This window comes from Protopterus annectens, chromosome 17.part0, assembly GCF_019279795.1.
Source record: "Protopterus annectens isolate FY-2018-M chromosome 17.part0, PAN1.0, whole genome shotgun sequence".
In the NCBI taxonomy this organism is placed as follows: Eukaryota; Metazoa; Chordata; order Ceratodontiformes; family Protopteridae; genus Protopterus; species Protopterus annectens.
In genome coordinates this window covers 354,938,642-354,956,632 of record NC_056751.1, presented here as the reverse complement: position 1 = coordinate 354,956,632, position 17,991 = coordinate 354,938,642, and the positions used below count along the sequence as shown (strand labels likewise).

At 37.9% G+C, this 17,991-nt stretch overlaps 1 protein-coding gene across 1 annotated transcript in view; it reads right to left on the bottom strand.

Annotated features, from left to right (window-relative positions):
* The window catches only part of LOC122791697, a 1,032,604-nt gene that overhangs the window by 824,336 nt on the left and 190,277 nt on the right, over positions 1-17,991 (bottom strand). The window contains exon 5 of the mRNA XM_044059589.1: positions 6,030-6,137. Within this exon, the coding sequence (XP_043915524.1) occupies positions 6,030-6,137 (108 nt within the window). The remainder of the gene's footprint in view (positions 1-6,029; positions 6,138-17,991) is intronic.

The following is a 17,991-nucleotide window of genomic DNA, read 5'->3' as shown; positions in this document are numbered from 1 at the left end:
CATTGGAGACCATCCATGTGCAACTAACAGTGGGCAAAACTGCCTTTCAGTTTGTAGCCTGCTACAGACCACCCTCCCAAATTCAGGAACCCCACTCAGCTTTCCTGAGAACACTGGAGAATACGAAGGTCTCTCCAAACACCATCATATTGGGTGACTTCAACTACCCAAACATAGACTGGGAGCACTACTCAAGCCCCAACACCCTCGCCCAACGGTTCCTAGAATTTATAAATTCAAATGCTATGGAACAACTGGTCACCACTCCCACAAGAGGGGAAAACATATTGGACCTGATCATCACCAACACTAAGACTCTATGTTCCATACCAGAGGTATATCTCTCATTGGTAAGATCTGATCATAAATTAATCTCTCTGGACATCCATATCCCGTCCCCACCCCCAGCCAAGGAAACCACTGTGATGAACTTCTCAAAAGCAAACTTCACACTTCGCAGAACCGAGGTGGAATCCTTCAAAGCCCCCCGGGGCAGTGGAAAATATGGCCCAAACCGCAGAATCCTTTACAAACGCATTCTATGGACACCTACAGGAATGCATGGATCGTGCTATCCCAAATAAAACAAAGACTCACTCCTCCAAAGGCAGGAGACCTATCTGGTGGACCGCAGCCATAAATAAGCTATACAACAGAAGGAGGAAGCTACTACATGATAGAGCAAAATCCCAAAAAGGGAAGGCATCTCTGATCAGTACCAGCAAGAAACTATGATCCCTCATGAAATCATCTAAGGCCAGCTTCGAAAGAAAAATTGCACAAGACGCTAAAGATAATCACAAGGCCTTCTTTAGTTATGTCAGGAACCTGGGTGACAACTCCCAGATATGCTCTGAGTTAGTGCAAAATGACAAAAAATACACTGAACCCACAGACATTGCCAACATCCTGGCAGACAGGTTCAGTGCAAACTCCCCCCCCTTCCCCCCCAAAAAAACAAATGTCTATCCCAACAGAGTGTAGCCTCCCTGACATCACAGATGCACAGGTGAGAGCTGCCCTCTCCAAAGCAAAAAAACACAGCATCAGTGGGACCGGACGGTGTCCCAGGCTACATCTTACACGAGCTCCAAGAAGGACTGACCCTCACATTAAGTCACTGTTCAATCTCAGCCTTACTACAGGATATGTACCCAAGGAATGGCGTACAGCAACAGTGGTCCCACTCCACAAAGGTGGTGCCACAATGGACCCCAGAAACTATTGCCCTATAAGCCTGACTAACCTGGTCTGCAAAGCTATGGAGCGTATCATCATGGAACTCATAAACAAAGACATTGGGAACCTCCAAACACTGGATCCTACCCAATTCGGCTTTGTTAAGGGCAGATCTTGCCTCTTGAACCTGGTTGACTTCTTTGAAACAGTCACCAAGGCCATAGATGAAGGGACGGTAGTCCACAGAGCCTACCTGGACCTCGCAAAAGCCTTCGACACAATACCCCACTCGGGCATCATAAATAAGCTCACCAGCTTAAATGTCAACCACTATGTCACAAGATGGGTTGCAAACTGGCTCAGGAATAGAACCCACATGGTCAGAATTGCAGGTGTCATGTTAGACTCTAAACCAGTTACAAGTGGCGTCCCACACGGCTCAGTCCTGGGACCTCTCTTGTTCGGTATATATTTCTCAGAGGTACAGGCTAACATGGGAGGACTATGGCTGACCAAGTTCGCAGAAGACTGCAAACTGGGTGCCATAATCGACTTGCCGACTGACACAAGCATCCTCCAAAAGGGTCTCACAGAGATGGATAACTGGTGCCAGAGCCATGGCCTAAAGCTAAATGCCAAAAAGTGCATAGTCATCCTCTGGGAAAAACAAAGTGCCCACAAATTACCACATAGGTGGTAATCCATTAATTATGGAAGAAGTAATTAGGGATTTGGGGACCCAAGTAGATAGCAATCTCTCCTTTGACAATCACGTTGCCAAAGTGGTTAGAAAGACCTTCTATATAGCCCATCATATCACGAAAGGGTTCACATCTAGATCAAGAGAGGTCATTGTGCCCCTCTACTCATCACTCATCAGGCCCATAATTGAATACAATGCCCCATTTGGGATGTACCTTACCCGACAACTGCAGCAACTGGAAAGACCCCAAAAGTACCTCACTAAGAGGATCAAGGGACTCAAACAGATGACCTACGCAGTTAGGCTAAAGAAACTCCAGCTCTACTCAGTTGCTTATCGCCTACTCAGAGGCGATCTGTGCCTGATGTATAAAGCCATGTCCAAAACAAAATGAATGGACATGCTCCACCTCAGGAAATCCAAATCCTTTAGAGCTACATGCTCCAGGGACTTAAACCTCAGCACAGAAATAAATAGGATATGCTGGAGGGACAGATTCATATCCCAGAGGCTCCCCTCACTCTGGAACAAAATCCCAATCTATGTTAGGCAGAGCCCCTCAATGACCCTCTTCAACAGAAATCTTGACGAGTGGATGGGAAATTGTAGGTTTACCCCTGGGATCTCTTCTGTGTCCCTACTAGACAGAGGCACAGTAAACTAACCTTAAAAGGGCTATCTTCTGTGACTTACTATACAGAGGCACAGTCACCTAATCTAAAAGGGTGGCGAAAGCCAAACACACTCTGGCTAGGCTTATAAATGCCCTAGGGCAGATAGCCTAGTATCAACCTATGAACCTATACCTGACAAAACCAGAAAATTACATTTTGAGGCAGTTTCAAATCTTTATCGGGATACAAAATTAATGAAGCTAAAACAAAGGCAATAGCTGTAATTTATGTACGCACACATGAATTAGTTCAGCAATATCCATACTTATGGGGATATGACAAAATGAAGTACTTAAAAGTATGGATTAAAAGGGTTTTTGGTGTGGCAGCTAAGCATATGTGGGAAGAGACTAAACAAAAGATAATACAAAAACTGAGAAATTGGAAGCTTTATTATACGGATATGGATAGCAAGATACAAGCAGTTAAAATGTTTTTAGTCCCTTTAGTTTTATACACAGGTCAGGTATATTTTTATCAACCAGATGAGAAGCTGTGTATAGCAATTAATAAAGAGGTGATTTTACCTGGGAGGGGAAGACGGCAAGAGTCAAGTGGGATAAGCTAATTCTTATAACTGAACAAGGCAGTTTAGGATTACCCAATTTGAAGGGATATTTCAGAGCTACACAGGTAAAGCTCCTATACATAGCACAATGAGAAACCTAAAATTTAAAGTGGAAAGGTATAATGATGATGAAACGGGGGGGGGGGGACTCAAGAAACAAGGAGAGAATGGGATTTTGGATGCAGATCCTTAAGGAGCATAACAACAACCATACACAACATTATATTCATAAAGTAGAAGAAAGTATTTATGAACTAAGCCAGCACGGCACTTATTAGGTTGATCATAGAATACAATGCCTCCTTTGCTATGTACCTATCGAAATACTTAACACAACTTGAATGACTGCAACTCTTTCTCAACAAGAAAATCAAGGGGTTAAAGCCTAAAAAATACACTGACCACCTAAAAGGCTTGTCCTTTTTCTTGGTATCGTACAAGCTACTCAAAAGACCTTAAAAGACACTGTACTATCAAGATCTACTGCACATCCAGAAATCCAGTGATGTTATAAATACCAGCTAAAGAGATCTCAATTTCTTCTCAAGAATAAATAGAGCATGTTGGAGGTACATATATGTATCACAGAACATACCACTTCTTCGGAATCATCTTCCTTTCCACATAAAGCAAAGTACTTCACTTTTTCTATTCAAATATAATCTAGGCATACAAATGAGAAAGTCAAACTTGCCCTTGGTTTAGTACCCTTGTCCATATGGACAGGAGGAATATGTAAACGTTCTGCCTGGCTTTGTGTTATTTGTTTTTATATTACAATAGCTAAAAATGTCATGGGAATGCAGCGCTAGGCTTCTAAAGATTCTCATGGATCAATAGTTTAGTAAGAACGTATGAACATAATAGACTATGAAAAAAAGAAGTTAGAAGAGGGGGAACACCATTCATACAGTCATGAACATATTATAAGATAGAGGTAGGAGTGTGGACCACTCTGTACATGTGCATTAACATATTATATTATCAGAGACAGCAGTAGGGGGGTACTATCATAGACATGTACTAATACAGTGTATTATGAGAAACTGAGGTTAAAGGTGCACCACCCTAGACGTACACTAGCATAATATATTACAAAAGACAGAGGTAGGAAAGGGTCTATTCCAGGCATGTGCATTAACATACTATATTATGAGAGACAGATATATGAGAACAAACACGCTTTAACATACTACATTATAAAGGACAGAGGTACAAAGGGGGTCTACCCTAGACATGTGCCTCAGCCTATTTTATTATGTGAGACAGGGGTAAGACAGGAGATTACTGTAGATATTTGCATTGACATACTACATTATGACAGACGGAAGTAGAAGGGGCACCTCTCCAGAAATGAGCAATGTTGTACAACTGAGAGAGCAGGGGTTATATCTTGAATATGTGCTTGAGAACTGTGGAAGAAGGGCTGGGAACTTACATTTCAAACACAAAGAGTGTCTGCTGGGGATGCATGTACTCTGCCTGTAAGAGCTGTTTGGAAAAAACAAAACAAAAAGGAGGCTTCCATTATGGCATGTGAACAAGTACTTTTTAAATCATTAATCATGTAGCCTGTATTACATGACTCAGTCCTTGGTGGATACAAATTGCATGGTAAAAATTGCACTATGCCAGTTACTAATTTACCATAAATCCCAATCTCTGCCATTGTTTGCCTTACTGTTGGTCTATTAAGCAGCAAGATATGTTATCTCATTTTTCACTGTCTTTCTAAAAGCATTAAACTCTCTATAGTTTACTATACACTTTATACATATGCGTGAAAGATGCACACATGCATGTGCACACAGTATATCATGATCTACACATGTGTGAAGAATGCAATGTCATAAAAAAATGCAGTGTGAGGACAACCACAGACTATTCACTATATTCAATTATTATACAATGTTTTCCGCAAGGCAACTGAGATACTACAATTCTGGGGAAATAACTATGACTCTGAAAAACAAAACCCATGGTAAACTTTCTGCGGACATGTCAATGCAAAAAAAAAAATGAAACATGGATTTGTCCTGTAATCTATTTAGATTTACAAGCTTCACTCCTCTTTTCCAAGACAAAAAAGTCATAAAAGATTTCACATAATGTTCTTGAAGTATTTACTGCTGGAATGTTTATAAACAGGAATTGGATCAGACTGCAGGAGGGCTTGACGAAGTCCAAAAACAAGCAGCCAACATCAAACCTTCAAAATACGATTTTCTGTTGTAATAAATTTCAGTAGCATTAATTATGTGTAATTCATATCAAGGAAATAAAAGTAAAGCAAAAACATATTGCACTTTTCATAAATAAATGTGTATGAGAAACTTGGATATGCCATAATTAGGGGTTATTAGCACGACCAGTATGAGAAATGCCAAGGTGTGAACTTTTAATACAGAAGACATACAAACTGAGGGAGAATGTACACACTCAGAACGTACATATCTTATCAAGTTTGGCTTTATATCTATACAAATTTGTTACAGGCATAGCTGTACAATAGCAATAAAATGAATATGATGAGACTGAAATGTAAGCAACTTTCTTTTTGCTCTGAAAGTCAGCCTCCACATAAACAGGAGAGTGTGCATCCAGTATTAGATATACACTTCTTACCAACTTCCAGAAAGTGGCTGGCTACTGAGCAGAATAAAATGGCTATACCAGAAAGCAGCGCAGCTGTATACCAAAATTAAAGTGAAATGTGATAACTGAGAAATACATCAAATTAGAAGAAAAACAGGTATCCTAAAACAGAATAACATCTCTTTGGGAAGTTCATTTGTTGCATGAAAGCTAGACTTAACATCAGGATCTGTCAGCATGGCTTGCTCTGTAGCTCTTACATTGTGGGACTTTAATTGGTCTTGCTGCTGACTGAAAAAAATGGTCTTACCTCGTATTTACCATCATTTGTGTTCTTCAGATTCTCAATGTCCAACAGCAGGGACCAGATCTGACCTCTCACCTGCTGGGGGATCCCCTTGTACACCCGGCGCATCATCTGGAACAAACACATGTTCAAATTTATTGAAATCATTATGCTCAATACTAGAATCAAGATATGACTTAAATATAACTGTATGTTTTAATATAAATGACGTTACTCATTCTCACAGCTGCAATCAGACTTAGATTCAATTGCCTGTTTTTCAGATAATTGGTTTAATTGACTCCATAAGGTCAACAAAATTTAAATTACATGTTGCAAAGACTGAATACTAAACCAAATTATGAAACCCTGAAAGAAAACTGATGCATTGAAAGGAAAATATATCAGTATATATAGCACTCACAACATATTAAATAATACTGGCATTTTACAATGCAACATATTTTAATGTCTGCACAGAAGCTAACTACTGCAGTACTTTCCAGTGTTATTCTCCTTCTTAACACTGGTTTACATTTCCCAGAAACATAAGCCAGTAACTGTCTTTTGTGGTCATGTGCCCAGTTTTATTAAAGGTTCTGTTTAAAATTCTGATGGTATGAGCTGAGCTTGATTAACAGACTGCAACCCAGACGGCCTGCACAGGTGAAGAGAACTGAGTGGCATTTCACCAGCTCTCCTTCTCTTAAGGGAATTTTATGTGGCTTTTTCTGTCTGACTGAAGTCTGCAGTGTATGCCAAGGGTTCTAACTCAGGCAGAGCAGCATTAAGGGGCATGAGGATCCCTGCAGCTGAGGGAGCACCTGTGTAAGTAAACTTACCATAATGTAGATGTTTGAATGATCACTGCTGCAGTAGCCTTAGCTAATCAGCCTTATGATGAACATACACAGTGATCTTGATGGTAGTGGCGGTACACAACACAGAAAAGCTTTTACCTGCCTTCAGAGTAGAAGTGTACCAGAATATAGAAATCTGCTCTCCATCATGGCTATGATAGCAGAAAGTGGGCAGAAATGCTAAGTGGAAAAACATTTTGTTTAAAAATGTTATAACAGCTGTAATGTTTGTTCACAAGATTATGTTTGGCAGTAAGTTTTACTCTGCACCACTCTCCTGCACTGTGATATGGAGACAGCTAGAGCACAGGAACACACCCAGTGGAATAAACAGGGATACATTTTATGCACACTTATTATAAGTATTGCTGAAGAGGACTCATTAAAGAAATATAGCACTCAATTAAGACGACTTTGTCAATCAAGTGGCACCTTCTATTAATGCCTCACTCACTGTAAGAACAAAACCGTTTTATATATATATATATATATATATATATATATATATATATATATATATATATATATACACACACACATATATATATATATATATATATATATATATATATAAATAAATAAATATATAATATATATGTGTGTGTGTATGTATATATATATATATATATATATATATATATATATATATATATATATATATATGGGTTCACTTTAAAATTTCGAAATACTAAAATACCAAATTTCAGTATTTCAAAATTAGAAAACCGAGCATTCACAAACCCGACGGCTCAAAATCGCGCATACCACAATCCCGAACCCTCAAAATATCAAAAAATACAGTCTGGCATCTGTTTTTGTTTTGTTTACACCTTCCACCATTTGCAAAACAACCATGAAACACTAATGTGCTGCAAACCCGCGTACACACCATCTCACACGACAAACAAGTAATACTTCCATGACCTGTACACATCTACGGCTCATAACTGCAGTAAACGTGCTATTGCAAACAGAAATTCCTCCATAGTGTACGACTCACGACTGGCCAGGATGTGTTCAAACTGCTGCTGACGTACCATAAGCCTACGTCATTTAGGTGTGGGCGGACTACCACCATTTAGCTGGCTTCTAACTTCATCCACCCTATCCTGCTCCCTGGCCAATGTCTACATAAGCACTCCCAGATCTGTTGCCTTTGCCCCCAACAAACACTTCTGCGGCACTGTCCTTTCAAGGTGGTAGACGTACCCTTCTATTATGAGGACATCCTTTCCTTCCTGTGATTTCACCCTGGTGTATGCTTCACCCACATTCCCTGGTGGAGTTGTAGTGTTGGACACCATGATACTGTCGGTGCAATGTACAGCTGGTTCACGGGACAGGAGGCCTATATCCTTAATGGACAATATTCTGGGACTTTGGGATTGTGATATCGCGATTTTGAGCCGTCGGATTTGTGAACATTCGGGTTTCTAATTTCGAAATACTGAAATTCGGTATTTCAGTATTTCGAAATTTTAAAGTGAACCCATATATACACATACATACATACATAATATAGGCTTGTCTAAATTCATTTTGCTGAGTCTTTTTCTCTGGTTCCACATCAGAAATGTGGAGAGAATGGTTCAGGATAAAAATAAGTACACTGTAGTGGTCAACATTTCTGAAATCTTTTCAAGCTATTTAATATCTATTGATTTGGGATACAGTGGACCCAAATAATGGCAAATGACAAATTTTACTAAAATGGATTGTTGTATTTTCCCTAAAAGTACATGAGGGAAATTCAATTTTAGCTGGTTTTATACAAAATCTTCAAATTGTAACATAATGTGTGCATAACACCAGTATATGATAAAGTAAAAACAATGTTTTGAAAATGTATTTATGTACCCCTTTGTACTCTCCTCACTTCAAATCTACCATCATACTAACTCACCCTGCAGGTGTTAATGCAGACAACTAGATTCCACTTGTCCCACATAACAGAGAAGATAAATCCCTTTTGGTTCGACTTCAATGATAGTCCTCCCTCTAAATCTGCTACAAAAGTAGTGTGCCATTCTATCATCACCTTCAAAAGTATTCCTTCAGTAAACTGTCTGCCTCCTTGACATCATTCAAATAGGGTCTTCAAAGTTAGATGCATAAACCCAAGTACCAAAGGGTGGACAAGCTGCAACAGAAAGCTTGGAACCAAATCCACTTCTTATGAAACAGCAATTTGTAAACTTAGAATGTATCTTATGTATCTATCTATACATCTCTCTGTCTATATATATATATATATATATATATATATATATATGTCTATATATGTATATATATATATATATATATATATATATATATATATATATATATATACATATATATATATATATATATATATATATATATATATATACATATATATATTTATATGTGGATACATATATATATCTATATATATATATATATATATATATATATATATATATATATACACACACACACGCACGCACGCACACACACACACACACACACACACACACATATATATATATGCATACATATATATATATATATATATATATATATATATATATATATATATATATATATATACACACACATATATATATGTGTGTGTGTGTGTGTGTGGGTGTTATGGGTCTGCATCAAATAAATGAACACTCACATTACCAAAGATGACATCACCGAAACCTGACTTGAACGACCACAGTGCTGAAGGATTTCACAGGATAAGTATCGTGATGGCCACCGTCTAAAAACAAAACACACCTGACTACCTCAATCCCACTCAAGTGGGGGACTACACCCCCCCATATCCCCAACTGTGGGGGGCTGCCCCCTCTTATTAAATATACCAACTCCGGGAATGCACTACAGTGGGGAAAAGGGCAAATTTCCCCTTGTTGGCCACCTGGATACTTACCGTGTGAAATCCTTCGGTATCGTGTTCATTTGTTAAATTCAGGTTTTGGCGATGTCTTGGTAATGTCATTTTGGGTAAGTGGTCTTTCATTTATTTGAAGTAGGCCTGCATATATATATATATATACATACACACACACACACACACACACACACACACACACACACACACACACACACACACACAGGGACACACGCACACACACACATGCACACACACACGCACACATATGTTTATATGGATCTACTTTACATTACTGAAAGTACATAATGCCAAAGACGAATTCACCAAGATGAGAATAACGAAACTTACAATGACAAATCATGTCATTTTTCTGACAGCAAGTAAACACTTGCCCAAAACTACACTACAACACACCGTACTATCTGAAACCCACCTAGGTGGGGGGCTAAACCCCCCCAACTATATATACCAACTCCAGGATCGCACTACAGTGGGGAAAAGGGCATTATTCCCCACACTGGGCAAGCGTTTGGCATTTTAAGTTTCTTTATTTTCATCTTGGCTAATTTGTCTTTAGTCTTATGGATTTTCGGTAATGTAATGTAGGCCTGCATATAAATATTTTTTTACAACAGAAGTATTATATAACATTATATAATTATAACATTAATGTATAGTAAAATTTTAGTGTGGAAGTGCAAAAAATTAATACATATTTGAAAGAAAGGTAGGAAGATCCCTTCGAGAAATTCATGAAGGTAGAAGAATCTCATTAAAACTGAGGCAACAGGAATAAGTAAAAAACATATTTCAAGAAGGTGAACAACTCAGACCTCTAAGCAATAGAGAGATATGGAAACAGAAAACAAAGAAAAAATGAGGAAGTAACACTTTAAGGAATATTTCAAATTGTTAAAATAAAACAAGAGATACTAAAGTGATATTTAGAAGTCAAGTACAGAGAAAGGGGAGGGCAATATTTAACTTGGGGGAAGACAACCAGAAGAAATAAAAGGAAGACAAAGAAGTAAGCTTGAAAGTCTAAATAGCAGCAAAGGGATTAAAAAGAAAAACTCATATGGTGTGGTATGAAAATTAAGAGGACAGGTTTGAGAAAAGTAAGAAACAGGTCAAAGGAGGAACGGGGTTTTGGATGAAGTAATATATAGTTGACAGATAATGATAAGTATGAAGAGAACAGACAGGAAGTATAGGAAAGGAGCATATGCAGTCGAAGAAAAAGGAACTGTGTATGTTCTTTTTGCCTCCCTGCCTGCCAAACACCAGTCCCCTCTATTTGATATTAAGCCCATTCATTCCCCTGGGATTGGACAGTCTCTCCAGTGACCCTGGGGTGACAGCCTACTGGAAGAAGCAACCACCCAGGCAAGCAGTGAGGCTGTTTGTGTGCTCCCAACCTCACTCTACTGACTGGTATTCAAGTACATACTAGTAGACTGTGGGTCTAGCTTCACCATCCTCATAGACCAGGGCCTTCCAATTTTAAGGACATAATAACCTAATAGTCTCCTGGCCAGAGAACTACCCTACACCCCTGCTTCTTCTTGGTATCATTCTTTGAGACAGGAATAGGGGCATTTCACTGTAGCCTAAGCCTGCTATGGTGGCTAATGTGTAAACATGCACTTCTGTGGGTGCTCACAGTGCCACCTGCTTATGCTTACATGTATGCCTCTGCTCATGCACAAAACAGGCCATCATCACCGGCTTGGTAAGGTCAAATACACTCCATAATCTGCTGCTGCTGTATACTGGATGACTTTGTGCACCATAAAATGACTTTTTTGTGGTGGGGTGTTATGTAAAGGTGTGTGTTTCATTTTAATTGTTTTAGTTTCTGTGCTGTGTAGGTGTGGGTACTGGTTGCTTTTGTGATTTTGGTAGTTAATATGTATAGTTGCATGTTGAAACTGTTTTTTCTTAATGTTTTAGATTTGATGTTAATTTTTTTTTTATTTTCTGCTATAGCCACAAAAGTATGTGGGTGCTGGAGGGTGCACAAATATGAAAGATCTTTTAAGCTTTGTTTAAATGTTTTTTTTTATGTGTTAGTGTTGTGCACTTTAAGTATCTCCAGGTTTGGTACTCTTACTGTTTTCCCTGTTGAAGTTAATGGGGTCTTTTTTATTAAGTTATATTAATATGCATTAGTGGTTTGGGATTTTATTTAGCTTCAGGATGGGTGAGCTGGCAGTTAGCCCCACCCTCCCTCCAATGCTTCCAGTGCCTGAACTACAACTTGAACTCCGGCTGTCTGGTTCATAATTATGGTTTTATCCATCTACACCACACAAAATGGTGAAATAGGAAGATTAACAAGAAAATAAATGAGAAAATGTCTTCTGAGATCCAGTGGAAATAATTCTGGCATATGATGGTATCACTTGAATGATTAACAAACAAAACATAAGAAAACAATCTAACTGTAAAGGAACAGAAAGCTGAAGAGAAAGAAATGTGAGTTAAAAATCAGAGAGAGAAATGAGAAGCAGAAAAACAAAATGTAGAAGACAGAAGGTGGAGTGCAATCTTCTAACATGGAGAGTCAAAGTTAAAGAAAACTGGCACACATATGACTAAGAATGATAAATTGATTACTATATCAGATTTGGCTTGAATAGGGAGAATTGTGTGATGTCTTAAATGCATTACAAGAGAATAAAACATCTATAAAACATTATATAAGCCGGACGTAATGATATGAAGAAAACACAGAAAAGAAAATATGGAGTGAGTGTAATGGAGTGGTGAAATAGCTGAAAAGGAAGACATTTGGGACTTCCTAGATGGATGCAGATTGAGTAAAGCATAATTCTAGTTCTTCCAGTGTGAAAACAGAAACTCAGCAGACAAAGCCAGAGGACTTATATTTCTTGGCAATTTTCAGTGACTGGCTAGTATGTGCACTGCTTGGATGCCAGGAAAAAAGAAATGAGAGGACCTAAAAGAAAATCAGCTACAAAAGGTGAGAAAAAACACTGACTGAAGAGTACTGCAGCTGTTCAGCACAAAGCAGTGCAAACTCCAGAAATGATTTCTAGTAACCTAAAGGAATGTATAAGATAATTGTACACAAAGCTGATAAAAATAAATAAAACACTGATGGAGTATATCAACTGAAATAACAAAAGGCTGGAAAAAATGGAAGAAGCTTTAAAGAGATATTCAGACAAGTTGATAAAACTGCAAAAATCAGAGGCCAACAAGAAGAAAAGGCTGGCTGAATACAAGCCTGTTCAAGAAGAGATGTTTAAAAAAATAACAGAATTAGAGGACAAAGCATGTAAGGACAAACTGAGATTTTCTGCTGTATCAGAGAAGTTGGAATGAACAGACTCTATTAATTTTATAAAAGCACAAATAAGCAACTGGATGGATATTCCACAGCAGAAGTTATTAATTGAAAGAGCATACTGTGTGTATGCTCCAAACCTGGCTAAGCGAAATCAGCTTAAATCTTTAATAGTAAAGATGAAATCCTACCATTAGAAGGAGTTGATTCTGACAAAACTGTAGCAGAAGGACAAAGTACTACAAGTGGGAGACAGCAGAGTGTATTTGGAGAATGATTACTTAGACAAAGTACTTAAAGTGGGAGACAGCAGAGTGCATTTGGAAAATGATTACTTACTGTACACCAGGCATAAGAGGAGAAAGTTTATTTCACTATTCAGAGAATGCTGAGAAACAGGTCTGAGATTCAAATTGCTGTACCCGAAATACAATTGTTAACTTTGTCTGACATCGGTCTGAGGCAAGAAAAGTTTCCCCAACGGGGTACTTAGCTTTAAAGAAGACTTCGGTTTCCAAATATTCGTAATTTCAGGAGCTGGCCGACCGGCACTTGTGAACTGCTTCTGCTTCGGGGACCGCGCGGCAAAAAAGACTGAAGAAAATGGCGTCGGCTGTGTCTTATATACCCCTGTCGCACTGACGTCAGGAAAGAAAGCGACGACAACCGACGCCGGACCTAGACTTTGGAATTCGGCCGACCAAGGACCCGCCTGACGGCAGGAGAACCCATCTGTTATGACTGCAGCTGTATGCACGATGAACATCAGGTCTGAGATTCAAATTGCTGTACCCAGATATCTTTATAAAGTATTCTTTCCTGGAGGGGCAAATTCATTTTTTTGATACAGTACATCCTGAGAAAGAAATACAAAAGTTTGCCCAACAAAAAATGTGCTGTGAAACAGAAGGAGATTCTGCTTCTTGTTCTTCTGGTAATAAGGACCAAAGAGAGACCATGCTTGTGAAATGTTTTCCAATGTTTTAACAAAAAATGCTTGAGAGAAGGAAAAAAAAGCGGAAGAGTTGATTAGAAGAATCGTGAGTACATTGGAAATGAAGCAAAGTTGGATTTGCGAGATGCAGATGAACAAGAATAGAACCAGTAACTTGGAAATTGACAAATGTGGGGGTTACAAAGCAATAATTCTATTTGTGAAACAGGGCAGAACAAGAAAATCTGGAAATATTGGACTTTTTTTACTGTGTTAGACTTGCAGGGGACTCTAAAGCATATACCCTACTTCATGTCATCAGTGTTCAGAAAAAAATACTTAGGAGAGGGGAAGAGGGGGGAGAAAGTTTACTGTAAGTAAAGCTATTTTTTTTCTTAATAGTACACAGGCTGTACCATGCACCTTAACATGGACAACCCTTCTTTTAGGTTAACCCACATCTAGGAGTGTAGCTATCAGTTTGAGACACTTGTTTCTATCAGCAGTGTAAAACGTCAATATCTGAAGATGCACATAGTTTTGTGTGTTAGTATTAAGTTAGCAGGTTTAGGGGTATTGGGCTATGCTTATTTTTTGTTTGAGGGCTTTCAATAAAACAGTTTTTGTAAGATGTTACATAGGCTCAAATACATATGACAAGAAACTGTATAAAAGATCAACCTGCCAAACAGTGTATGCATGTGACACAAAAGCTGGAACTAGACACTTAACAAAAAAGCAGTTACACATAAAAAGTGGGAATAATAACTTTTTAATACAATGACGCTTTCTGTACTATCTTTAAATGTGATATATATATATATATATATATATATATATATATATATATATATATATACATATATATATATGGTTTCATGTCTATCGATCGACAACTCACTATATCGACATCCACTTCACCGACATCCGAAATACTCGACACCGCAAATCACGGACATTTAACAGGTAAGAGATTTAAATTCGCTAATCATGCCTACCATGTTTTAGTAAGTATGGCAGTGTTATGCATGTCTGGTAGGCATGATTAGCTAAATTTAAATCTCTTACCTGTTAAATGTCCGTGATTTGCGGTGTCGAGTATTTCAGATGTCGGTGGAGTGGATGTCGATATAGTGAGTTGTCGATCGATAGACATGAACCCATATATATATATATATATATATATATATATATATATATATATATAAAAGAAAGAGTAGTGAATTGTATTAAAAATGTAGAGTACAAACAACTATGTGACAGGAGACACCCTTGGAACAAACTGGACATGTGAATTTAATAAGGAAATATTTTCAGGATGGTTATTCAGCAGAATACCTATTAGAAAGCAAAGAGTGTAATGAAATAAAAATGAGACACTGGTGCTTCCCTACCTATCTGTTGAAAAGAGAGGAATTTAAAGAATTGTTAGTGGAAATTATTCAGGAGCTACTAGAGAAGAGAAATTTCTTCTGAAAATATAACTAGGGAGTAGGATAAAATTAAAGTGAAGTTTAAAAGTAGGGTGGAAGTAAAAGAAAGAAAGATATGGTTATGAACTAACAAGAATTATTTAGAGGGAATGACAAATGTTAAACTATTGCAAAATAGGGGGAGTCTCACAGAACAAAAAGAGGAGCAACTGCAGAATGCTAAACAGAAAATAAGGGATTACCTTGACAATATGCATGAGTTCAGAAAGATTGCTGTTAAGCAACTGTTTTTTGATAATAACTCTAGGGCACAAAATCTTTTAGCACTATGACTCAAACAGAAAGTAGAAAGGGTGGTCACCAAGCTTAGGGAGCCTATAACAAGGAAGATAACAACAGATCCTGGAGAGGTATTTGAAATATTTCAGAAATTCTATGAAAGTCTGTATAAGAAATATGGAAAGCAAGAAAAGGTACAAATGGAAATGTTTCTGGAAGAATTAAATGTGTCAAGATAGGCAGATGAGGCTCAATTACTAACAGTAAGGATAGGAAGAGATGAGATAAAAATGGTGATGTATAACCAATCCACAGGAAAGTCCCCAGGAATAGATAGTATTCCTGTGGATGTTTGGAAGTTATGAGTAAAAAAAACTGAGAAAGATCTGGAAGGTTTTGTTTAACAGTATTTTAACAGGAGTATCACCAACATCCTGGAAGAAAGCAGTGGTAACTATAATGCCCAAAGAGGGTAAATACCCATTAGATCCAGCTTCACACAACCCTATTTCATTACTAAACCATGATGACAAAGTATTTATGTCTATAATGGTTAAAAAAATTGCAAAAATTATGCCAAAATTGACAGATATGGATCAATGTTTTTTGTGGAGGAGAGGCAAACCTTAACAGAACATTGATGATCCAGAGGGAAGTAGAAACATAAGAAAATACTACTGTTGTTGGTGGGTCCTGATGCAGAAAGCATCTGATAGAGTAAGGTGGGAATTTATGAGCAGAGCAATGGAACCATTTGCATTTCCTGATAAAATTATAAGGTGATTAGGAGGATGTATGTGGGATTGGAGGCAAAAATTAAAGTGGGTGGGTGGGTTCCTCTCTGATAATTTCTGCTTGAGCAGAGGAAACAGGCAGGGGTGTCCCTCCCTCCCCCTTAGCTATTTGCATTTTATTTAAAACCATTGGAAAAGAAAATAAGGGACTCAGAAAGTCAGGGACATAATTGGAATGGTAGTCAAGAAAAGCTGGCTCTATCTGCAGATGATATTATTTTATACCTGATAAAACCAGAAAATTATATTTCAGTCTTGTGGAACATTTTGAAAGGGTACTTTAGAGCTACACACTTAAGGCTCCTCTACATAGCACAAGCAGAAACCTATAATTCAAAGTGGAAAGGGATGATGATGAAATGGGCGGGGGGCTCAAGAAACATGGAGATACTGGTATTTTGGATGTAGATCTATAAGGATAATAACAATAATCATACAGAATAGTATATACATAAAGAATCAGAAAGTATTTTAAGAACTAAGCCAACATGGGAATGCAGAAAGGATATTCTACTGATAGGGATGACTGCAATTAGGGATACAGGCAATAGGCAAGAGGAGGCTGGAACTTATTGGGAAAATTGGCAAAAGAACCAAGGTATTAGGAACAAATAATTAGAGAGCAAAAGGTAATAGAATGGGAAGAGGCCAAGAATTTATTTTGACTGCAGGCTAGAGACTGTCTTCACTATCAAGGATTGATATCAGAGTATAGGAAAGAGAAAGAATTAGGGGGGTCCTAAATAAAAGACCAGCACTCATAGATTTTTTTAGTAGAATCTAGAATAGAAGCCACTGTTAAAAAGGAATAAATAGTAAAGGACATAAAATATTGCGTGACAACTATAAGAATCAATCAGAGGAGGTAAGAAAGGATTGGGAAGAGAGAGAGATTGGATAAACAATTCACAAAGAAACAACAGGGGAGATATGTATGTCTCCCAAATATGCAACAAAATCTAGAAGATTTATGACTTTTTCTTGGAAGTGTTTATTTTTATACCTAAAGCAGACTCTGGAGAATTTTTCCTCAGGTAGACAGCAAATGTCAGAGGTGTGATAGGAAAGATAGAGGTAACTGGGAAAATATTTTCTGGGAGTGTAATGAGTTGGCAGCCTTTAAAGACTCCCCACAGACTACTCTATCAGAGATACTGGGTAAGCAAATTGGTGTATCTATGGAAATTACTATCCTGAGCTATGATACAGAATCGGAATTGCCTAGACATAGTAAAGCCTTGCTGAGTCTTATTTTAGTGGCTGCCAAGAAAGCACTTACTAGAAAATAGAAATCAAAAGTCTAAACCAGCTGTAACTAGAAGTAGTGAATATAGTAACAGAGTTAAAACAATTGAAACTGGGATCTTTAGAAAAGGGTGGGAGCAAATTGCACAGAAAAAAATGGAAACTGTGGGAACAATGCATGCCGGGAAGGATTGGAATTTAAAAGAAGGCAGGATTTGAATGAACTATGTAATGTTTGACTGACGATGATTGGGCAGATTAT